This window comes from Limanda limanda, chromosome 2 (genome assembly GCF_963576545.1).
Source record: "Limanda limanda chromosome 2, fLimLim1.1, whole genome shotgun sequence".
NCBI classification, from domain to species: domain Eukaryota; kingdom Metazoa; phylum Chordata; class Actinopteri; order Pleuronectiformes; family Pleuronectidae; genus Limanda; species Limanda limanda.
Window position 1 is genome coordinate 27,536,717 of NC_083637.1, and position 25,771 is coordinate 27,562,487.

Consider the following 25,771-nt stretch of genomic DNA (forward strand, 5'->3'; position numbering starts at 1 on the left):
TAAACCTGAAAATAAATAACAGCAAACTGTACAATTGTCCAAAAGAGCACTAACAGAGCCAGCAAGTGACTGACAGCTCAGCAGTAGTACAAGAATAAAGGAGAGCATTCAGTCACCATCACCCGGCCCCTGCTAGGAGATGTTGAAGAGTCGTATGAGCTGGGGGACAAAATAATTCCTCAGTCCTTCAGGGGAGCAGGATTAAGACAACTGCAGAGTTTGAAAGTAACAAATTAAACCAACAACAAACTTCAACTGAGATTTGAATTGGGCTCCGAGAAGTTTTCCTCCTGCTGCTGTTGAATCTAAACACAGTCCTCTGGTGTCAAACTCTTCACATGCATCATTCTACACATGAAGTAAGAAATAGCAACACATGTTGGTGTGGAGGGCAACTTTAGAGCAGTCACATAAAACAAACCATGTGTCCAGATTGTTATTTTATTTATATTTTATTGTTATGATTGTTGTTTGTCCCATTAATAAGTAAGGACTAACTGAGATTTCGGTGCTGATCCAGATCAGGGGGTGGTTCCAGGAATCTGTTTTCACTTTGTTCAACAGTGTGAGATAGTTCAACACTTTCATTGATTTCTATGAAAATGCTTCATGGTTTCTTTTTGGTGTAATGCCAGCCAGAATTAATAATATTCCTAATAATAGCCAACACAATAAATATAGACCAATAAAAACTGCAATGTCTCAATTAAACTGTGAACTGTAGTGTAGCATTAACATTTTTATCTTCCTTCGCATTATTCTAAGCACAATACCTCTTCCTACTCCTTTATGAATATAAAATGAAATATTTATCGATGTTAAATAATGTTGCTGTATATTTATGTTGCTATGTTTTATCTACTACACATGATGCTGATTATCTATAAACTAAACTAAACAATTTCATAGAAAAGTTGGAAAATTATTTTACCGAAACTATTTGTACAAAGAGCAGAATGAAGGTTCAGACAGTGGCCACTAGAGAGCGCCACATTGACAGAAAAGAGGTGAAAACACATCACTGCTCATAACCAACATAACAGTCTGTTGGTATTTGCTGGTATTCAACTGAACCAAGCACCACTTCTAAGTAGAAACAGAGAGAGAGAGAGTGGGCAGGTCACAGTGCGTGTGAGTATGTGTGTGTGTGTGAGTGTACAATACACAAACATGTGCAGGTTATCTGAAACAAGCCAGGGGGCAGCACACAGAGCATATATACCCAGTCTGATACTTTCCATTTAAATAACTTAATGAAACACAAAGATAAAGTCCTCCATAGGTAATTGCAGACCTGTGTATGTGAGTGTGTGTGTGAGCGAGCGAGAGAGAGAGAGAGAGAGAGAAATAAAGCAAGAAAGAGAGAGAGAGAGAGAGATTTTCATGGTGTTTTATTCATGGTGTGAGACAGCTTAGGCCTTGCTCTGCTGTTATCTGGTGGCCTCCTACTCTTCCACCACCACACTGGCTCCTGCTACCACATTCATCAACCTGACACCACACACACACACACTTTTCTCTCTCTCACTCCACACTATCTCATCCCTTGTTCTCTGCGCTCCGCTCGTCTTTCCACTCCGCAATTCTCCAGCTACATTTCTTCACCTTATTACTTTCAGCGAGAGAGTGAATGATTCTTTGAACTTATCTCCTGCTCTTTGTGACACATCATTTGTCGTTCTGATTAGTGCCAATAACGGTGCCTCCTGAGTGTGTGCACGGCTGATGGTGTCAGCTACAAGAGGAAACCAGCAATCATTAAACTGGACTTGTGTCTGCAAGAAAGACAATTGATTGTCTCTATTCATAAGGCCTCTAGTCCTTTGCAGTGATTTAGTTAGTTTGATTTCTTTTCTCTGATCAAATTATAAGATTTTGTAGCTACATTAATTCAGCAATGTAACTTTTGCGCTGATAATTTCAAATGGTTGGTTGGTCAACCACTTCGGTCTGAAGTAAAATATCCCTATAACTTTTAGATGGATAGCAGTGGAATTTGTTAGAGACACTGAAGTTTTTTGGAGGATGAATCCCTCTAACCGTGGTGATCCCTTCACTGTTTCTCTAGTGCTACCATGCAGTTGGTTTTCTAGTGAAAAGTCATGATAATACTGAATGGATTATCAGTAATGACAGAAAAGGCCCTTTGAACTTTACATTCAAAAACTTGAAGGTTTAGCAATTTATCAGGCGATAATAGAATAGGTTTGTAGATTTTCAAGTATGAAATGTGGTGAGTTTCGATTATAAATGTAATATATTAATTAATTATTATGAACATGATTGGTATGCTGTTGCGTTGAAGCAGCTGTAGCTCATCCACTAGTAGGAAGGTTGGTGGCTTGTCCCACATCTCGACTCTGCATGTCAAAGTGTCCTTGGGTACAGATATTGAACCTCAGCTTGTCCCTGGTGTGTGAGTGAAAGCATGAGAGAGAAGTGCTGTGTATAGAAACACTGTATGAATGGCTGAATGTGACTTGCAGTGTAAAGAGCTTTGAGTGGTGGCTCGATAAATGCAGAATCTTTTTTTACTCCTTTTTTTCCGACTGGATGAAATTCCTTTAAACCTGGAAACATGTGATCGGACTTTGCCATTATTTTTTGACATTTCACACAATAAATGATTAATTGGAAGAAGCAGCAGATTTGGTGATAAAGAAAATGGCTGTTTTTGTTACGGCCCTGCGGCTCTTCTCATCGGTATGGATTTGTGTAGGAAGGAGATGAGTTTCAATCTTCCCAGCTCCTGGTACTATCAACAGTTGTTCTACTTTTTCACACCAGTAATGAACACCTCAAGATGGTGTTCTCTGGAGATGGTTAGGTGTGTGCTTGGGTGGGGGGGAGGGGGGGTTTGAAGCAAACAGCTCCAGCTGCAGCCTCTCTCTGCCACCCCATCACTCCCCATCTTCCTCCTGTCCTGTCCTTCATCCTCCCTCCTCCTCTCGTTTTTCTCTGTCCTAGGTGGTGTCGCTACTGAACATGAGTAATGATGTTGTCATCGCTGTAAGTCTCCATTTATCAATGTCAGATGGAAGAGCAGCAGTGTAGTGGATGTGTGTGTGTGGTGGTGGTGTAGAGGAGAAACAAGGCACCTAAGGAGAGGGGGGGGAAGGAAAGATACAGCAGGAATATGAAGAGAAGGAGACGAAGGTGGAGAGGAGGGATGAAGAAAAGGGGTGTGGCAGACGGAGGATGAGGAGGAGTGGGTTTGAAGGGGGTGGATAGTGAAAGAGATGAATTACAGTCAAAAGGTCTGGGCCCTGCGTGTGTTCTGTCTGTGCGTCTGTCTGCTGCCACCGACAGGCAGCCTGTGATTCATCATGGCCACGACTGCCAGACAGAATTAAGGCTCTGCTCTTTAGCATATGCAAGTCTAATTATGCAAATCAGGTCTGTTAGACAAAACATTACTGCAGCAGTTAGTCAGTCTGGTTTTAGGCGCTACATGAATGTGTGTGCATTTGTCTCTGTCACTTCCATGACCCTGAAATGAAATGACTGCTTGTCTGCTAACTGGGTGAGTATCGATGTTGTTGTGTGTGGAGGCCTGAAACCGACAAGAGACTACCAGCTGATACAATAGGTTGAAACTCCTTTATTTATCCTTCGCTAGCTCCTATTCTTCCTCAGTCGAGGTTTTGTTGGTTGTGTTTAACGCCAGCCGAGAATGCTGTGGGGCTAGCTAGCTTAACTGAAACCGCTGGTGGCTCAACACGGTGAGCTTTCTTGCTGAAGCTTGAACTTTCGTCTCAAAACGACACCAGGCATTTCAGGTCATGCCATACATCCATATAATACACAACACAGATCTAAAACCCTTGTATAAACTCAGTGAACAGCATTTTAGCAATGTTTGCTAGCTACTGTCACTTCACAGACACCACCTTTCTATGGGCTGTGTCTGATATCACTCACTAATCACTATGTAGTTCATTACATAGTGAGTTCGCCATTTTGTAGTGCTGTCAGAATGTTTTGGGATGTTTTACTCATTCTTAACCACAATGCATCGTGAAGGTGATTTAACTTTTACAATGATCTGCTGGTCTGGCAATCTTAGCATGGTCAACAAAAACAGGTTGGAGAAGACTGTTAAACTTTGTCAAGACTATTGGTACAAATATGAACGATTTCTGCCACGTTTACCCAGTAAGGGACACAAGCAGGGCATCGTCATCTTTGTCAGTGAGTGTTTCCTCATCAAGGACAATAATGGAAATTGATCTTGAACATAGACATTTTGTGTGTGTGTGGTTTAAGGTTCTTGTGTGATTTAATAAAAAAAATACTTAGTGTTAGTTTGCTAACTTTGTCAGCATATATCCTCTTTTATTTAGTGAATTATATTATAATAGTTCCTATGCATTCAGTTCTATTAAGCATTTAATCAGTTCTAGTTTGACAAAGTTACATTCGAAATTTGTCTTTTCAGTTTGGGGACTCCATAGGTGTGGTGTACTGACCGTACTTACAAATAAACCCATTGACCAACAAACGTTCATTTAATATGATCAGCGAGAACATTCTCTCTTTATTGTATCTTTTTGAAAAACAAACAAACAAAAAGTCCTTTGTAACTCTCTTTTGTTAACATTTCAGAATTCTGTACAGGATAAAAAGAAATAAGCACTGCTCAAGAACAGAGTCGATCTCAAACTAGAAAAAAAACAAAAAAACGAATGAAAACAAATTCCAAAAAAGAGAGGAGGTTTACAATACAAATTAGTAGTAAGACATTGTCTGAAGTGCAATGGCATAGCTCAGATGGGTTAAAAGTGGAAACAAAAAAACTTCAAAATAAAAATACTTCTCTATTTTTCCAACAAACAGTAAATTCTTTACAGAGTAGAGACTGTATTATCTGATGTATTTAAACCTGTAAAAACATATTTACAAATAGCCATTATCTTTTATATAGTTTTTCTCATAATCACATATATGTCAGCACCAGTAAAAAAACAAAAAAAAAACAGAATAAAACAAAGAACATCAACAACAACAACTTTTGTTAAAATGTTGTCTACAGACTTGGTCCCGGTACATAAAGATTTTTGGAGGAAGCTTCCTCTCTTCCTGAAGGGATTTCAAACCATATCACGAATCCTCTCTCTGAAGAAATACAAAAGGGTCGCAGCAGCTGTGACCTTTACTCTGACCCAGAAGTTTTTGTCTACCTTCTTGCCTCTTGGTCGGAGTGGTTAACCTCAGGTGTTTTCTACACACCGCCTCCTTTTCACTCTGAATTTATACATGAGCCTGCCTGTGGTGCTGCAGTACTATCAAAGTTTTGGAAGTATAAACAGTGGTGCCACTTAGCACCACTGCTTCTCCTGCGCGAGGAAGGCTCAAACATTCCAAGAGTTTATCCAGACACTGACACAGGATTTCACTTGTTTTTTTTACCGTTCTCCCCTGATAGAACCTGGGAACGCTGCAACCTATACTTCTGACTGCCATTGACCTTCAACTCCACACAGTGAGACGGAGCACTTCTACCCCACCGAGCATGACGAAAAAAACAAAGTACAGAACCTCATTCGTGGGCGCTACCAAACGCAGCAACACCAACTGGACAAACGGGCATGGTGGTTAGAGTTTGTATTTAAAGGGTTGATTTGTACAACGGCAACAACCATGAGAACAGATGCGTTGATGGCAAGGAGAGTTAGTTTACAGAGAAGAAGGCTTTTTGGTTCGTTGATTACAGCATCATCCTCCAAACGTTCACTCTGATGAACTAAATACAAAGTAATGCACGCGCAGACTCATTTTCATTCATCTTTTAACCAAGATTGCAAAACAGCGAGAGGAGTAAGGTGTTATCGCACCAACAACTACTGTATTAAAACCTATCTAACAGATATTTATGACTCAACCATGAGGGCGAAGGAGTGGACAGACTACAATTTACTGAGAGGGGGGGAAACACTGACTTCAGTGGAAGCACTGCTTGGTTTAATGCTAACTGGCGCTAACTGTAGTCACCCTTTAAGCCCTGATCAGCTGTCTGAAGCTTCTCTACTTCCTCTTAAACTTTCTGCAGTGATTCGTTTTCTTAGTAAAGCGCTGCAAGGGGACAACTCGTATTTCTTCACAGTAGTGTTACAGTATAGCACAGTTATGTTCTAGTCTGGAGCGAGGGGTGTTTTATAGCTGCGGTACAAGGGAAGCTGTGATGTAAAGCAGGGCAACGGTGACTGGACAACCAGCTGCGTCACGATCGGAAGAGAAGGCTGAGGTGCGACGGGAGGACAAACAGATATTAAAAAGACAACACAAACTAAAAGAGGGCTAACTTCAACTTCTTTTTTTTTTTTTTTTGTGTGTGCTTTTTAAGCAACAAAGACACAACCAGCATCGTTGTTAGAGCTAAAACACAGCAACGAACAGAACAATATGTAGGTGGTTTTTTTGATGAGCATTTTTTTCCCTTAAAAAGAAGAAGTCACTTGTGGTGCTTGAATACATTCAGTGCCCAGCGAATCATTCTGCTTCGTGTCAGCCTGATGCATGTGATGTGGTTTGTGTCACACAGGGAGAGGGTTTCATGTTATATTAGCTCTGTTAGCTGCCTCTCGCACATCTGCTCATCCTCCCGGGCTGATGTTTGTTTGTTGTGTGATTGGTATGTGTGTGTGTGTGTGTGTGTGTGTGTGTGTGTGTGTGAGCTTTTGAGACCAAATGCTTGCTTTAGCTGCCTATTCTCTTTGTCTTCCTCTATGTGCATACCCGTCATCCACAGCCACACACAGGAAATGAACCCCCTAATCAAAAAAAAAAGGAAAAGAAAGAAAAACTAACGCCACCCAGGTCGGTTGCCTAGCAAAAGCACTAGAGGGCAGAGTGTGCTCGTCTGGCACAATAGAGGAACATCATTTGTTCTGTTGTGATGTTCACAATTTAAACAGAGGAGTGTTGAGAGTGAGGAACGAGTCTCCGGAGAGAGGGTGGGAAAGACGGGAGGAAAGAGAGAAGTAATGAGGATGAGAGAGAGACAGAGAGAGATCAAGTGAAAAGGACAGAGTGAGAGAGTGTGTGGGAGATAGATTTGTGTATGTCGTATGTGTGTGTGTTTGTGTATATGGGGGACACAAATCCAACAGAGGAAATGGGAGCATTGAGAGTGCTTTCTACTCCCTTCAGCTCCTCTCACAGTTGAGAGATCTGAGCAGCACTGAGCTGGGTGGCACAAACACACAAACACAAATAAATTGCTGTCTTGAGAACAAGTCTTCCTTCCCCTTCATCAGTCTGTGGTGTTCAATCAGCCTCTGCTGAAGCTCGGGCTCAAAGCGCTGCTGTGTAAACGGGGCTCGCTTTCAAACACTGGAACATGAGAAAAATTCATTGCGCGAAAAAAAAGAAGGAAACTAATGAAACACACCTCTTAATCTCTATATTGGTTTTTCATTAATATGCACAAGACATAATGATCGCTCTCTCTCCATCACACAGTCGCACACACACACACACATACACTCATACACGAAATGTAACACAAGAACTCATTTATAACCTTGCCCATGTTTTACAAAACAAAAACATGCCAGTCTACGTCGTGTCGTTCTGTTTTACTTTCTCAGGTTAACTTTTGTCCTACTTAAATGTTTAGTTCATCCAGTAAAAACTCTTCTCCACTTTCCCTGTTGGCTATTGGCTCGGGAAAAACTCCTCCATCCATCCATCGCTTGAGTCCAGCTCCGCCCCTGAGCCATCGCCCATTCCGAAGGCTGCGCCACCTGAGGGCCCGCCCCCATATCCATAAGATGACATGTCCTGATTGGCTGTCCTCTGGTAGCCCTGCGGCTGCCCTCCAACCCCAACTCCTGCGGGTCCATAGGGTCCACCTCCCCCTGTCCCGATTCCTGGTCCCCCCGGTCCTGGCCCGAAACCCCCCATCCCAGTCATCCCCTGGCCCATCACCCCCTGGTTCATTCCCTGGTTCATGACCATGGGCCGGGGCTGGTTGGTCCTGGGCTGACCGCCCATGTGAGGGCCCATCATGGGGCCACCCATACCTGCAGCTGGGTTGCCCACCCTTGGGTCCATCCCCTGGCTCATCCCCTGTCCCGGGCCCTGAAAGTGTTGCTTGGCCATGCGGGGGGGTTGACCTGGCTGCATCCCATAACCCTGGGCTGAGCTGAACCCCACCATGTCTCCTCCACCACTTCCTGTAGTCCTTACGACTCCTCCCCCCATGGCCTGCAGACTCTGTCCTTGCTGCTGCGGCCAGCCGCCCGCTCCCATCACCCCGCCACCTCCTCCTGCTCCCAGCATGCTTTGCAGTCTCTGTGCCTGAGCTTTGGCATTGGGAGGAGGGCCTTTGAGGGGTTGCTGGGTCATGGAGTTCATTAACATGCCCTGTCCCCCATACCCTCCAGCTCCACCACCTCCGGGGCCTCCTGGCATACCTCCTACCCCAGGACCCGCACCTGCTTGCCTTGGCGGCCCTCCAGCAGGGTTGTGCTGTGGTGGAAGACCCATGGAGGCTTGGACGCTTTGGCTCTGGTGCTGCTGCTGGTGGATCATTTGGCTCATGGAGGGGTTGAGCCCATACAGGGAACCCTGGTTAGACCCCTGGTTGCCGTAGGGTAGGCCCATGTCAGCTTGGGGTCCAACAGAGCCACCCTGGCTCTGAACAGAACTCATCTGGACCATCTGCTGCTGGCTCTGCTGTTGCTGCTGTAAGAGTCGGGCAGCTCGGATGTTCTGGAGAGCCTGGCTCCTGGATGCCAGATCCTGAGGAGGACCTGGTAATGGAGAACAAGGGGAGTTAAAAGAAGAGAACAGACACTCTGGAGTTAGGAAATAATTAAGATATTTTCAGAAATGAACTCTGCAGGATGTCTGCATAATTGGGTCTCGACGTTCTCCAGAGTTTGCCTTCACACATGAACAACGCAGCAATAGATCCTCTGCTCAGATGCATTCAAAACAACACAGACATTTCATGGAGTGTTCAGGTGAGGGGTGTGGCCGCAGGCAGAGGCAGGATGTAGTGTATCAAGCCTGCTGTGGAGATCTAATGCTTTTGTTTACAGCACATAGACACTGGCATCGGCCCTTATCACCAAAAGCTCTCCTGTCATATTTGTCTGTGTTTTCTACATGTATGGCTCCCCTTTTTAATCCTGAGATATTTGTTTTCTCTAAAATCTTTTCAGTTGTGCGTCCGTCGCATATTAGAAACGTCATCCACGTCATCCTCCGGAGGAACTCCTGCTATGTTTTCACTAGGGGACTGCGCCTGGAAACTCCCCATAAACTCCAAAGCCTCTCACTTGGACATTTAAGTTCTCACATAGAGCCCCTACGGGGAATGTCCAGAGATTCTCCAGAGTTCAGTGCATGTCTAAAACAGCTTTACAGACAAAGAACTCATCGAGAAACGTGACTTTGTGAATAAGCTTTGTTGCCTCTTTACCAGACCCACTAAATGGCACATAAGACCGATCAAATAAGTCAGTGCTGAGGATAAGATTCATGTTCTCTGACAACCCGTTAACTCTGAAAACAATGGTTCTCTCCCAGTTCATTTCAAATCCTGCCACAGGAAAATTAAACTTAACACACACTTTACTTTCCTGCTTTTTCCTATTAGTGACTCGCTAGTGGTAGAGCTGAGGTCTGCTAGCGTGGAAATGGCTCTAAGTCCTCTAATAAACCCACTTCTGTCCACTAATCCCTAAGATCCCAGCTCAGACTGTAACTGTAACAGAGGAGTGAAGAGGATCACACACTCCTGACTCGTATATAAGTAAGCAGGTGGAGGTAGTATAACACAGCAAAACAGCTATGCATATTGTTTCGCTTCATAGAAATATGAGTATGTTCTCATTGCAGGTGACACTGATACACTACAGGACAGCTGAACTAATATATATATATATATCCGGGCCAGGGTTTCATGCTGGAGTCCCGTCTTCCTCTCCACATTATCTCCCAGACTTGCAGACTATAAAAGGCTTTTAACTTGACTCTCCTCCTCCCACCCTGCATTTTCTTTATCCCTCCATCATACACTCACCCACTCGTCTCTTTCTCTCTCCCTCTTGTCTTTCTTCCCTCCTTCTACCTACCAGACTATCTATCTATCCTGCTTGTTGCCAGCCCCCCCCCTCTCTCTCCCACTTCCCTCCTCTCATCCATCTCTCTGACTTCACCGGAACTCTGGGGGGATCCAGGACAGACAAGTTGCCGTGGTAACAGGCAGAGCAGGAATATTCTATATTTTTTTTGGGAGAGGGTGAAAGAGAGAAAAAGAGAGCGAGAGAGAAAGAGAGAAGCTGAGGAGTGTCTGAGTGCCAACTGATGTATCTGACAGAGACAGACAGTGAGGACGAGGTTTGGTTTCAGGGTGATGTTCGGTCGACACTGCTGTTTGCTTCATGTTTTCATGAGTCTGTCTGTCTGTGAATATGTCACAGACTGAACTGTAAAATCTGTCTTGGCACTCGACCATCTATACCATACTTCTTGCAGACCGAGTACACATATGTGATTTTATTTCGTTTAACCATCTGGATGCTCTGCAAAGAAATGGAAATTATTTGGCCATAAAAATCCATTTACTAATGAGGACGTCAATAGAAATGCTGAAGAATTTAGGTCAGGTCTTGCCTCCTTCATTAGAAAATCTATTGAGGTGCTGCCATTCTTGTGTTTTTGCATACATTGTGTGCATTGTGTTGCACAGATAGAATAAATGCAGGCATTTGTGTCTCTCACCTTGGTATTGATTGACTTGGGGGTATGGATTCCTCTGGCCTTGGCCCATCTGTCTGGGGAGGTGCTGCTGCTGTTGGAGCTACAGACACAGAGATATACAAGTTTTTAATTCCAGTGCCCTCATAGGTATTTGGTGTATTAATGATTTAGTATCATCATAGGAGACACACAGAAGCAGGGTCACACTTAACTGTAAGAACAGTTTTACTAAGCAGATTTCCTTAAAAGAGTGGAGAAGCATTCCAACATGCAGACATTGGAAAACAAGGCTACAATACAACAATTGAAGGATACATAAAAGCTTTCAGTCTCTAGATTTCAATTATGCTGAACTTCGTGGTTAAGAAGTGCACACAGTACACATAGATAAAGGTTGATCAAGGAGAAATGTTTGATACATTTGATTTGATACAGATGTTGCAAACAGCAGAGGCAGGGCAGATGTTTGTATACATATCACCAAGGCACACACAAAACCTGAGAGCACATTGTTTGGTGCTATCAAGTCACAAATGCAGGCATGCCAAAGACTCCAGTTGTATATAGTGTTTATTTAATGTGCAGGTGCCGAGTATTGAGTGACTCTGTAATTCAGTGCCAGTGACAACAGGATAATCCCTTTGTATCCACACCATGTAAACACAACGCTGTGTAGTGTCTCTCTGCTGCTCATTGCTGAAAAGTTCAGACTTGAGAGCCTCCTCTCAACTGAAGTCAGTTTTTTTCAAGAAACGCAAAATATCAAGAGTCACATTAACATAACTAAGATGTTTCATGAAAATAAAAACCCTAATGGGTCAATGTATGGACGGACCAGTGGACAAACTGAGCACTACATCCTTATCTGTTATGTTTTGGTACAGCAGAAGTGAGACAGATGTTTAGTCAAGGTGAGACAGGTGTCTTTGGTACAGCAGATGTGGGACGGATGTTTTGGTACTGGAGAAGCAAGACAGATGTTTTTTGTAAAGCTGAGGTGAGACAGAAGCTTTTGGTACACCAGACGTTAGACAGGTATATTTGGTAGTGGAGGAGTCAAACAGGTGTGTGCTGGTGGGAATTAATGAATAAACCAAACTCAGCCTAGACACTCTTGAATTACTGATACAGAAAATGTATTGAAAAAAACGTTAAAGTGTTTTATTATTAGTAAATAATCTGGGTCTTGTAGCACAAAAACATCTGCTGATTGTGAGCCTGGACAGGAGAGGGTGTTGCTTGTTTAAAGAGAGGCATTATATCCAGTTAACAGTTCACACTAAACCCCAGCAGGATGTGTTTCCCTTCAGACACCTATATCTTGTGTGTCTGTGTATGTTTTAGCAGATCCAATTAAAACCAACATGGTGGGTGGTGACTTCAGAGTTCAGAACTCTTTAGTATTTGATTCCCTCACAGAGAGAGAAATGAGAAGCAAACACCACATTATCACAGCAGGCAGCCACACACACACACACACGCAAGCGCACACACACTCAAACGCACACACACACACACACACACACACACACACACACACACACACACACACACACACACACACACACACACACACACACACACACACACACACACACACACACACACACACACACACACACACACACACACACACACACACATAGATGAAAAGGAAGTAGTGAAGAGGGGGCTGGTAGAGGGTAATTATACATGCAACCAGACAACAGTAAAGAAGACAAGAGGATGGGGCTGCTCTTGTTAGAGCTGCAGACACATACAAATATACAGGGCTGTATGAACAAACCATGTTCACACACAAATTATAATTTAATGAGCAACAGATGAATCACTCTGCTTTTTAATCCCCACACATACACACTAACATATTAAAGCCTCACCTGCTCAGCCAGTAGCTGCTGCTGCTGCTGCTGCCTCTGTTCTCTGAAGAGCTGCTGTTTCTGCTGCTCCATCATGAGCATCTGCACCCGCTTCTCCTGCTCCATCGCCATCATCTGTTTCATCATGGCCGCCTGCTGCTGATTGCCCACATAGCCCGGAGGTGGTCCTGACCCCTGGTTGGGTCCAACCCCTGAGGCCACACCTCCACCAGGATGAGGAGGAGGGATGGCGCCAGGTGGTCGTGACATTCCCACCACACCTTGCTCCTGCACAGACAGAAAGAAGGGCACAGTTGGTAAGATGGAGTGTTGGCCAATCACCTCTCAATCATCAATCATGAAAAGAATATTAAAAGATTGTGTCATATAGGCCGATTTGCTTTCTAGTTAGAGTACATCCGTACTACTTTTTGTCTGATAATGCATCAACACTGCTACTGATGTCCTACGTCTGATGTCCACACTACTCGCTACACTAGCCACGAAAAAACACTGCTGACCCCTATTTTAGTTTGAAAACTCAGAGGTCGCACTTCAGTTTGGACGGGCAGAAACGGAGATGCTTGGAAATGATGACAAAGACACTCACAACTGTTACTGATTAGGACTTTTAAGTCATGACATAGCCTTCGCATTATCAGTCAGGCTCATATCACATGAACCACATGAAAAGAACTGGCATCAGCCTCGGCTACCAGCATAGAAAGCAGAAGGGATAATAAATTACAAGCATTGCTGACTATTTTCTTTGCTTACAGCTCTTGTGCACTTAAATTCAGCATTTTACAATGATACCACTACTTACATAGAAGACAAGCTACCCTTCGCACAATCTGTGTAGACCGGCAAGAGCATGTCCAGTGTAAATGAGTGGTCATGTTTCTAGGCGTGTATTATGGACGGGGATTTAAACTGATACAGAGCCAAAATGCTCACCTGGACAGAAACGGGGTTTTCAAACATAGCAGTGTGGATGTAGTCTTAGAGAAGATTAGAGGCTTAGTTTCTAAAAACTATACTAGAAAACCTAAAAACTAGAAACAGCCATCTTAGATCTAATCAAAGATAACAAAAACTACTCAGCAGCACTACAACTAACTTAACTTCTTTATTTTAAGACACTTGCGTTTTTGCGTGGATTAAACAAGATACAATTTGCTAACTATTAGGTTTTTGAGGTGCTGGTAAGCAGATATAGTGTCTATGTGCTATGCTAGGCTGACCTGCAGCGAGGGATTGCTTCATTAGTAACAGACGGATATCAGAGTGGTTCTTATCTTCTCATATGACTCTTTGCAAGAAAGCAAACAAATGTATTTCCAAACTATCCAACTCTTGCTTGAAAGTCTACACGACAAAAAAAAAGTCATCTTCACTGTCATTGTTACAGCTCTCTATCACAAATGAAGGTAACATCATTACAAGTCCAGAGGGTTTGCATATGCAACACACTCCCAGCATTGCAGGCATCTACAGTGTCGACTTCACACAATCTGTTTCAGGCACGACACTGCAGTCGAGCGTTTTGCTTTATAGGAGCTCACAAAGACACAGTCCAGGTGTCTGTGAATGAGTCTGAGGAGCCAGATAAAGACAGGACTGCTTCAAGATTCAGCACATCAGGCCACCCTGAGTCCTCCCAACAGAGCTTTGGTGGCTCCGTGCTGCATACATTATCTCCTCATTAGCATATAAAGAGCACTTCCTGCTCCACTCAGCCTTATGCAAATCTTTAATAGGATGAAATGGCCTGCTCTGGCCAATGGGAGAGGAGCGTTTATGAATCTATTAAAGGTTAGACAGCTGAACGAGAGTGGACATTGTTTAGGCAATAAGAGAGGGAGAATGCCTGAGAGGAGGAGAGAGGAGGAGAGAGGACAAGTCAGGCCTGTACAGTGTTTGCACATATAAAAATAGTACCACACACGGCCACGCAGAGCACACAAACTACAACAAAACACAGTTTCTAACTGAAGGGAGAGGATCAAAACATCAAAAGCAGGATTGTGAATCGTGGCGTTGGCTATAGTCTGCAACACACCACTGTACTCGATATGTTTTGAAAGAGCCAAAGCTTCATAATCCGTACTGAGGCACCGCTTTTCTAAGAAAGGAGTTAGGTGGAGATAAACCTCATATATTAGAGCACAAGGAAAACCCTGTGGAGCAAACAGAATTGGCTGCTTAAGACTGGCTCACCAGACAGCCAGACGAGACTGATCGATGCTCAGAGCTACGTGGTTCATCTCTGGTTTGCATGTTCCTGCTGGATGGCAGCAGAGCACGGAGACCATGCCGGATAGGAGCGGAGATGGGTAGGAGAGGAGTAGTGTAAGGATTTGACCAACGGGTGGCAGTGGTGATCTTTAAGTGTGTGTGTGTGTGTGTGTGTGTGTGTGTGTGTGTGTGTGTGTGTGTGTGTCTCTCTTTCTTCTCAGCAGATGGCTCAATCATGACGGTTCTGATCTACGATCTCTCCCCCACTCACTCTCTCTACGTCTTTTCTTCCTCTCCCTCTAAACACCCCATCATCAAACTCCTTTCTTCACTCTTTCTCCCTTCCCTCACTCTGTAGATGTGTGTCTGTGTGTGTGTGTGTGTGTGTGTGTGTGGAGGGGGGGGGGGGGGGGGGTGGATTCTGAGTCATGTCCACACATTTTCCAGAGAACAAGGAATGAGGAAAGGAAAGGTCTGAGAGAACTTAAGATTTTGGTGAAGGTGGTGTGTGTGTTATAGTGTCAGCTGGAGAAATGACAGAAAAGTATAGTATAGTATATGTAGTATATATATAAACACTGCGTTTTAGTTGACAAAGATACAAAAAGGACAGGCACATGACAGACTAGATGAAAAAAGAGCAAGTGCATTAGCAGAAGTATAATTGTAGCGTTGCTAATATACAATGAATTGAATGTCATGCCAATAATGCTCATTGAATACAGAGCAGGTATCCTCTTTAGAATGAAAAAAGCTAATTAAATTAACAGAAGAGAAAAGAAAAGAGCATGTGTGAGCAAATAAGGAACAGAAGAGAGCAGACGAGAGGAGGAGAGGAGCAAAGCCAAGCAGGGCTTCTTAAACAAGGGGAAGCTGTGAGGGGGTCCAGCCAAAAGAGGAGGAGTAAAAGGTGGGACTGGGGAGATAGGAGGAGAGAAGAGTGCAGGTACCCTGGCAACAGTTGCTGCGGCGAGGAGCAGATGGCCCTTGGAGGAGCAGTTATGGCCGCCACGCCTGGTCACCCTCAGCAACGCCGGGCAGACCCGGATGAGGCATACTTACACACTAACACATTTTTACTACTTCTTCCTTTCTTTCCATCCGCTTTGTCCTTATTCATGATTGTGGTCGAATAATGTAACAAAGAGCATCCACACTGTCTGCTCTGCTGTGTCCTTCACCCCTGTCCCTCCAACTCAATCTTTCATTTCCTCTAAATCCCTGACACTCCTCTCACGCTTCATTCTGGCACCTTGGACCAGCTCGAGCCAGTTCCCAAAACTCTGCGAGATTTAACATGGATGGGTCAGTGACTAAACTACTAACAACACAAACTCCAGAAGCTGGGGTTTAAAACTCTAACAGCTGCTGTGGTCTGCCTCAAAGTAACTTTGTTGCAGGAAAGACAGAAAGGCAGAGGAAAGGGAACAGAGGATGAAATGAAAGGAGAGGTATTGGTATCACATGGTGTTCCGGAGGATGTGTGTGTGTGTGTGTGTGTGTGTGTATCAGAGGCTGTCAGCTTTATTGGGTTAGGAGGCATGGAGAGCCCAGGTGATTACATTACATGTGAGGTAAGCGGAAATGTGCGTGTGCATGTTTGTAAGTGGGGTTGACCATTTTATTCCTGCATCTCATGGGGCAGAAATGTATGTCTACTCTGTGTGTCTAAAATGTTCTGTTCACACTAATGCTATTTTTGATGATATTTTTCTCTATGTTTGGTCTCCTCCACACTTTTTACATACAAAGTGCAGGTTTTCAAAAACTCTTCTGTGAGTGTTTGGGTGTTTCTCTCTCTGTTTGGTTAGCACTGCTAGCTAAACATAACATTACTGCACCACATTATCGACATTCACAGGCATCTGCCTCACCCAATTTCTAATCAGAGAGAGTAAGTATAAAAATGATGAGCAGCTATCGGTTTTGAAGTTACTACCGCCAAAGGATGACTACTGAGCATGCTCAGAAATTCTTCTCTGGTATTTGACAGACCGTTGATGTAGACTTTATTGCCCCCAATTGGCCCGGCATGCTTGTTTGCGTGTTTGTAGTCGTTGTGGGAGATATTTTATGAAAACACAGGTCGTGTCGACAGAGGTTTCAAAAAATAAAAAATAAAAAAAAGTTATGTAGACAAGGCCAAAATGTGTATCTGCAAACACAACACACTCTTAAAGACAAATATAGCATCACCTGATTCCTGCCTTACAGTTCTTGCATGAAGGCATCACAACTACACACGAACGCGCACACACACTGCCAACGAGAGCAGTGGTGCCTGACAGCAGAGCACTAGGTGTCTGTGTGCTCTCCACAGTGGCTCACATCTGTCACCCACTTGTGTAAGAGAAAGGAGGGAGGGCGTGTGAAGAGGAGGAGAGCAGCCATGGTGTAAGATAGAAAGTGGAGTGAATGGATGGATGAATGGATGGATGGAATGGTTCATTAAACTCTCACATAAACTACAGTTGCAGTAACACTCAGGAGGTGAACAGGAAGTGAATCTGCCCACATTATCTCTGGATTGTGTGTTCAGACAAAGGTCGAAGTTGCAGCAATTGATAGTTTACGTTGCGGATGCTCTGAGGGTGTTTAAGCTGCGTCTGGTTCATGTGTCCAGCTTGAAGGTCACAGGCTTGATCTCTTTTAACAGCTGGAGCTTATCAATGTCTGAATGTCCTTGAGTTTCACACTGGCTGACCTTGCTCTCTGACCCCTGTGATGTCTGAGATGTGGAGAAATATGCTAATGAAATAAGCTCTTAAAATACTGGTAGTAACATGATGAGATGCAACAGAAGTGGTGTGTCTACAAGTTTAAAGGTGCCAGCCTGAATTAATCAACACATTGATAGCAAAGGTATGTGCATGCAAAGCAGCAGGGAAAACCTGGGCACATTCATTCATTTAATCAGTTTAAATCATATAATTTATTAAGTTGTTATTCCGAGTGGAGCATCCTCTTACACTTTAGATCACATCTGGTGATGGTCTAGTGAAAGGTGGCATGAAAATAATATTTCCAAGTTGTTAATTGTTTACAAATCAATTTTTTCTACATATATCTAACAATACCAAAATTTGTATCATAGTATTTTCACATCTTAATCTCTGTCTTTCCTCTTAAACAGCTTCAACTGATGTCTCATCCTGCACGTTTAAAAAAAAAAAAAAAATGCGAAGAATGATATGATTTCAAATTTTAACTCCCTCTCTCTACTAAGTCTGACAGACAGTGACTTATGCACAGGGTCCTACGACATCCAATCCATTGGTGAAATCTGCAGAAGTAGGCGAGGGTGTCGGTTTAAAGTCCTCGTCATGATTTTCCCTGCTGAACAGCTGGTTACTGTCAACTCAGAGCGGGGGAGTAACGCTTCAACGCTACTCACTGGAGTAAACTCCAATCAATATCTGTGACACCTACTCCATAACGTTGTGTTTTTCGCCCGACACGTAAACACATGGAATCAAATAGTGCTCTGACATATGTATCACGGCTTCTTTTAGCAACAGCCGCTGACTTTTCAAGAATTTGGACAGTCAGCTAACTTTGCCAACTGATGGTGACTTTAGATGACCAGAAATTGGAAAGTTGTCAAAACATTTAAGAGAAAAGGGGAAGAAAAGTACACCAGATAAACGATGAAAACATTCCATTAAAACATTCCATTAAAATTAGGAAAACCCCCCGAAAAATTACCGTAAAACCTAAAAATAAAACTTGAAAGTTACGAGAAAAACCCCACACTGATTAGACTATTGTATCTACAGCCCCTGTACAATGTTGTAAAGCCAGTCTTACTAACTATTCCGGATTCTATGCCATTGTACAAGAAGGTAACCATAAAGAAGAGAAAGACAACCTGCTGCATGTTTTCAGTTTATTACTGCTGAACATGGTCAACGTACAGTGGAGGAATCAAGTAAGTGTTTTGAAAAACCCACAGGTGTAATGTGCATTAGAGCACATGGTTAAGATATTATTATGCAGCACCAGCTGACTGATCCATAACGACACATGCACATATGAAAACACACATGCACACTAACCCCGAGCAGATGGTGGAGCCAGACCTCATAGTATTAAACTATCCCCACGGCACCAAAGGTAAAAGAAGACATCACTTTGACACACACACACGCACAGTAACAATGAAACGTGGAAGTTTGAAGCCAGTGGTTTTGATTCATAGCCACCAGGTTTTCATTTGTAGAAGAACACATCCCCTCTACCTATCTTACACACACACACACACACACACACACACACACACACACACACACACACACACACACACACACACACACACACACACACACACACACACACACACACACACACACACACACACACACACACACACACACACACACACACACACACACACACACACACACACACACACACACACACACTCCCTGAAGAGAGTTATATTTAAACTGCTGGAGTGGAGTCTTGCTCCCCACAGAGGTCTGTTTAATCTCTAACATCTCTCCGCTCTAAACCCTAACTGGCCTATTTCTGAATCTTCTCTCTACACACACACGGACAAGCCACACACACGTATATACACACACAGCAAAATCCCCCCACATCGGCTCAAAAACAATGGTGTGGGTTAACAGGGTTTCTTGGGATCATCCTTTCACCATAACTGAACCAACTCGATGCCGTACAGCGCTGCTGTGAAATGCATGTAGGCATGCAGGAGTGGATCAATTTAAGTAAATGAATCCCTGCAGGATGAGTGCTGTTTGGAAGCACTGTGCTTAACCAAGGGATTTCTCTGCATACACAGGATTGCCACCCACAGACAGCACAGAGCCTGGGATGTCAGTTCATGCTTATTTGCAATAGCATAGCATGGAATTCTTTAAATTACAGTTAACCCAACAAAAACGTTGAATCATTTAGGTTTACCTTCATTCTTAGGGATAAGATCTTTTATCATAATACAGACTATACTGTTGAAGCATTTAAAGCTAAAGCTGATTTGTACCACTTGTTCCATAAATCACTGTTCCATTAGCAGGATATTATAGCTTGTAACTGCCTCGCCCGACTGTTCTCACTGCCTACACATTTAGTTGTGCTGGTTTCACCATCCCGACTTCACCACTGCTCCACCCAAGCTACAACACCTACTGTAAATTATGATTCTACAGCAGACACAGTGGCAGGATGTGGAAAACAGGCTTCAACATGTACTCTCAGAAATCTAAAGACTGAATTAACTCCACAGACATTGAATCGACTGCCATGAAATGTTGCACAAGCATTCACAGCCTGCAGAGGATAATGCCTGCTGACCTTGCTGTTACACCAGGGGGGTTTGGGTGTAATGTCTGGATGAATTGTCATTTTGTACAGACTTTCATGTTTTGTTTCCTTATAGAGGAAATGGTGAACTTTTGAGGTCCCAACCATATTTAACACCTTTTTCAAGCCCATAAAATATAGATTTGTAAAATGTCCTCAAGCAAAGTTCTGAAACATCATAATGCACATGTGTTATGATTCACTGCCTTCAATTTTGAAGAAGCCTGGTAGTTGTGTCAAGGTCTGTATGAAGTCAAAAGCAAATAAAATAAAGAAAGAACAATAAAATAGTATTTTAACAATGTTTGTTATAAATTATCAAGTTGAACTGGAGGGTACTCTAATACAGCTTTAAGCTTTTCTCTTTGTTCCAACTTTCTCTTGTTCAGTGACAGAAGTTAACTCTCCCATGTGCTGCTAGGATTTACTACTGTAGAGATGAAAAAGCTGCGCAGGTTAAAATAAGACTACTGTAAAAGCGAGAAAAGTTGCGCAGGTTAAAATAGCAACGCTCCGTCAAAATCTAATAATAGGTCTGGGTCCATATAGAGCGGCGCCTGGGTCCGTATCTGGACTCCTCCACTTCACTTCAGCCCTAATAGGTGACATTGATTACGTCGACTCGTCGCTCCAGCCCTATCCAGGGGTGGTTAACATCATCTGGTGGGGTCCAAACAACTTTTAATACCCAAACCATATTCATATCACCATATCCTCTTTCAGGTACAAGCTCCTTGGTTCATTTTGTATCGTCGGAGTCTTTCTCTGGTTCCCAATTACACAGTTGTATTTCATTTCATGTCAATATATTTTTTCCTCTAATTCTTGATTAATGCATAAAATATTAGATAAAACTCAAAAACACTTTCTTAAAGCACAAAGTGACAACTTCAAATTGTTTTATTTCTCAGGCATCAAAATTATTTAACTTATAGTGGTTAATAAGATAGTGTAAAAAAATGTTTAAGACAAACAGCTCATGACTTAAACAACTGTTTGAGCACGACTATACACTAACGTTTGATGGATCTCAGACAGCAGGTTACAAGCTTTTCTTAAGAGCTGCTTCACTCTCACTTCCGCACAAGTTGCCTCTTGTGAATACCATTAGTGTGGAGGATAAATGGCCACAGACGGCAGAATATGACGTGCAGTGAGAGGACAGAAGACAGGAGTAAATCATGTTCACGACAACAAGCCAGGAGGAGGAAGACGAGGAGGAGGAGGGAGCGAAGGGATGAGATCACTGGTGGCCGGGGAGTGATTGTGGCGAGCAGACGAGTGTACCACCCTGAGAGGGACCAGGTGCTACAGTAAATCACCTTGGAAACGGTAGCCATGGAGACCTTAAAGACACACGTGCAGACACTCGCAAGCGAGAAAGAGAGAGGCCATTGCGGCGAGTGTGTGAGAAATAAATGTGTGTATTCCACAAAAAAAAAGGGAAAATTGTGTATGAGAGAGAGATGGGGGGGGGAGGTTGATGGGCTTCCATATAATCTAATCATGGCGGCTGAGAATGGTGAGGCTGAGTGACAAGCTGGAGCCACAGAGGGTGGACCATTCGCTTTCTCTTCCTCTCTCCATCTTTTCTCTAAGGTCTCCATTACTCTCTCTTGTGCACTTTATATCACACACTCCTTTATTACCACTGTGTGTACGTGCACACACACACGCATGTGTATTGAGGGTAATATACAAAGCTTGTAGCTGAGAAGTAGCAATAAACAGAGGGGGAAAGGAAATCAAACACTTTTGTAAGTGCGTCCTGTTGTGTGTGTGTGTGTGTGCGTGAGTGTGTGTGTGTGAGAGGTTATCACATTCGGGTTCTTCCCGGAGAGAATTCCCAACTAGAGGCTTTGAATTATTCACAGCTGCGATCAGTGCTATTACACGGCTGTTAACGGAGGTAAAGATATGTTCCACACATCCGTCCAACCTTGCATCTCTGTTTACCTCCCTCCCTCTCTCCCGTCATATGACAGTAAACTGCCTTTTCCTATCATCCTCCACCTCTTCTCCAGCTTCCTCTTGCCTCACTCTGCGCTCACTCAAAATATCCCTACATCTCCTCCTCACCTCATTCAATCTCTTTTCACCATTCATTCATCTCTATTTCTCTCCCTATCTTTTTTAAGATCCCTCCATCAGCCTCTCCTCTTCTGCCTGCCCTTCCTCCCTCTTTCTCCATCCACCCTTCGACTCCATCCATCTTCCCCCTCATTCCTCCCTTCTTTGTTCACCTCGAGGGCTGATCCCTCCTCTTCTCGCCCGCCTCATTTCTCCCGCGGCTCCTCTCGCTCTCCTCCTCCTCCTCACTTCACCCCTGCTTTATTTGTTTTTCTACCTGTTTCACATTTGCTTTTCTGTGTCCACCCTCATCCATCTTTATTGTCGCTGTTGCTCATTTAACGTCTGGATCCATCCATGCCTCAGCAGCTATCATTCTGCCCCCTCCCCTTTATCTCTCCATTTACCGTTTTTCACTCGCCCCCTGTTGTCTTTGACACCGTCTTTACAGAATGGCCGTGCAACCTCCACCTCTCTTTGTCTCTCCCTCAATCCACCTCTCTAAATCTATCTCCGCCTCTGTCATAGCCCCCTCATTATGCCTTGTCGTCCTCTGCACTCCCTCCCTCTACTTCTCTCCAGAGAAGCCATTAGGTGCTGCTGTAGGGCTATCACTCTTTTGCACTCTCCCTCTCTTTTTCTCTCTCTGCCGTAGTCTCATGGCAATAGGCTCCCCCCTTCCCTGTGCCGTTCCTCCACGGTCTCTCCATCTTCCTGTATTTCTTCAGGCACTCTTTTCTCTGCTCTCCCCTTCACATCAGCTCACTCCCTTCCTCTTTGCCCTCCCTCCATCTTGATTTCTCCACCCCTCTAACTACCCCCACCTTTTCCTCTATATCCTATCATATTCCAGTGAGATACCGAATGGATCTGCTGCCACATATACAGGACGAGCTGCTTCACATTTACATACTGAAGCTACAATTGGGCAGGGTAACAACTTAATAATGATCAACTAAGAATTCTCTCACAAGTCCTCCCAAATGAAGGACAGAATGTGACATTACTATGGTTAATGTTTGATTAGGTTTAGGAACAATGACAAATTGGTTATGGTTTGGGTTAAAATTTGTACATTTTTATAAGTCTGTTCAGGTTTATCATGATGTTTCTTAAGGTTGTGGTACCATTTCTATCATAGTTAGAATAATAACACTTGAGCCCCCTTTCCACTTATATCTGACTTTTGTCGCCAATGTGAATTGCTACAATCAGCATTCACTCCCAGGTCAAATGACTGTGCAGTAGTTACAGGTTTTTATCACCCCTCCGATTGGTAGTGATGGAAACATCACACTCGAGGTCCCGGGTTTAAAAAACCTGCATATACCTTCTAATTTTGGTGTTAAAGATGCATTGGTTACAATTATGGAACAAATATATCCATTATTCCTGTTGGAAAGAAATGTGAAGTAAAGAGGAGTCGCCCTTGTTTAAGTCTGTCCTGATGTTCAAACCATCCACTCAAACCTCTATTAACAATACAATACTTCCACCTTTGATTCTGATGAACAAGAGTCATGGTTAGTATGACTGTTAGAGGGATTTTTTCACTTAAACTTAATCATATGTTGTTTTGGGGGACCTGCTGCAACAACTGGTGCTGTCATATTCCTTGAGAAGACTGAAGCCGAAGGTGACTCCTTCAAATTGTTTGTTTTGTTTAAGAACCTAGAAATATGAACAAAAAAATTTAGAACAATAGTTAGCCCAAAAGATCGACTCATTGTTGTCGCTCAAAATCACAGAGTTTCTGTAGATATGATCAACAAAAGAAACAGACGTTTAACCAGAAAGCTGTGGTTGTTTTTCAGACACAAAGTAAGGCTTCAGGAATACAGCTGCTGTAGAGTTCTGGCTGGTTCATTCCCTCTGGAGAATTGATATAATGATGCAGAAATCCAATTTTCTTATCCACTTATTGTATTAGAAGCAAACATTCACAAATCAGTAAGCACACACATGCAGAAAAAAACACTATCTGCACAGCACAACCTATCCTTACTTCCTTTTGTCTTACACATTTTCGCTGCACCTTCAGCTATCTCCATCGCCCCAAACTCTGCCCATCTTTGTATGCCATTAATCTCTCCTCCTCCTCCTTTAACTCCTCTGCCTCAGCTCTCCCTCGCTAACGCAGGGGAGAGACGGAGCGAGGGAGAGAGATATGGAGACGGAGAGAAAGAGAATGACCATTATCTAAGCCAGCATCTCCAATAATTCCACAGCAGCCTATTATCCACAAAAGAGCCAAAATGGCCTTTGGTAATATGATGAAATCTGCAGTAAAAAGTAGAAATGGGACTAAAAGCGTCAGAGTGTAGAAAAACCTCCATTCCTCAGCTGCTTTATCACATTATTGCATTCTACTCATCTCTTCCTCTGTCTGCCTCCCTCCCTCCCACATTCGGTGCATTACTCTGTCATTCTCTAAATTCTCTCTTTCTCCTCTGTTTGTCTCTTTCTCTCTGCTTGTTTGGTTATACCCTTCCTTCCATCAATCACACACTCAGCTCCTATCTATTGCTTTCCTCGTCTTTCACTTTTTCTCTCTGTCTCCTTATCGCTGTCTCTCGGTCTCTCTCTCTCTCTGTCTATGTGGCTCTCGATGGGTGTGAGTCGATCCGTCGTCAGATAACACCATGTTCTCAAAAAGGAGAAAATGGAAATTCCATTAAACTAAGTGTTGGTCTCAGACTCTTCCTGATGCGCGCACGCACACTCGCACACGCACATACACGCGCACACTCGCACACACACACACCCTCCACAGAACGGACCTTCCAATCAGTAGGGTACCACAAATAAGCACAGGAAAAACAATTTGCAGTTATTGCTAACAGCTGCTGCTGCTGGTGTGTGTTAGTGTGTGTTTGTGTGTGTGTGTGTGTTAAAGAGAGTGAGAGAACACCAGGCCGATCTACCCCCGCCCCTTCCTTTTCTCCCGTCCTCCACTGCGTTGTCCCAAGGGAAGTGGAGAGGTGATGTATAGACCCTTTCCTGATCGCACGACTCAGCAGAACAGATGGACAGAGAGAAAGAGAGAGAGAGAGACAGAGAGAGAGAGGGGGGGAGAGAGAGACAGACAGAGAGAGGGGGAGAGACAGAGAAAGAGAGGTATACAGTGGTAGACAAAACACAAAGGCTATGAGATCGTGTGTGTGTAGGTGTGCAAATGCAGGCAGACTATGGAAAAAGCTTTTGTACTGTTTCAGTCATCTCTAAAGCCGGTGTTTATCTCTGTGGTGGCAATGCTCACACCTTTAATGTATCTGAAGAGGTTCTCTACACAACCCTACAGAAAAATATTGATTAGCTTGTCAGGTCAGTCGTTTCCTGGTGGACAAACCAGAGTGCTTGTTCTTTTCTCTATGCTCATGTTTTCCTGCAGCACTGACAGAAAGAGTATAGGCATTATAGTATCGCACACTTAACTGCTACATTGGCTGTTTCAGAGAAATAACAGGCTTACGACCAGTAGCATGACCCTATTTGCAGCAGTTTCAAAAAAATCATTTCAATTACTGTACAGCCACTGAAAAGGACAGATCACCTATGGACTCAAT

At 43.5% G+C, this 25,771-nt stretch overlaps 1 protein-coding gene across 1 annotated transcript in view; it reads right to left on the reverse strand.

Annotated features, from left to right (window-relative positions):
- Positions 1 to 6,687: 6,687 nt before the first annotated feature.
- The window catches only part of maml3 (mastermind-like transcriptional coactivator 3), a 98,292-nt gene continuing 79,208 nt past the window's right edge, over positions 6,688 to 25,771 (reverse strand). Inside the window, exons 4-6 of the mRNA XM_061091086.1 lie at positions 12,594 to 12,860; positions 10,735 to 10,813; positions 6,688 to 8,756 (exon numbers count right to left, since the gene is read on the reverse strand). Coding sequence (XP_060947069.1) covers positions 7,657 to 8,756; positions 10,735 to 10,813; positions 12,594 to 12,860 — 1,446 coding nt within the window. The 3' untranslated portion in view covers positions 6,688 to 7,656. The remainder of the gene's footprint in view (positions 8,757 to 10,734; positions 10,814 to 12,593; positions 12,861 to 25,771) is intronic.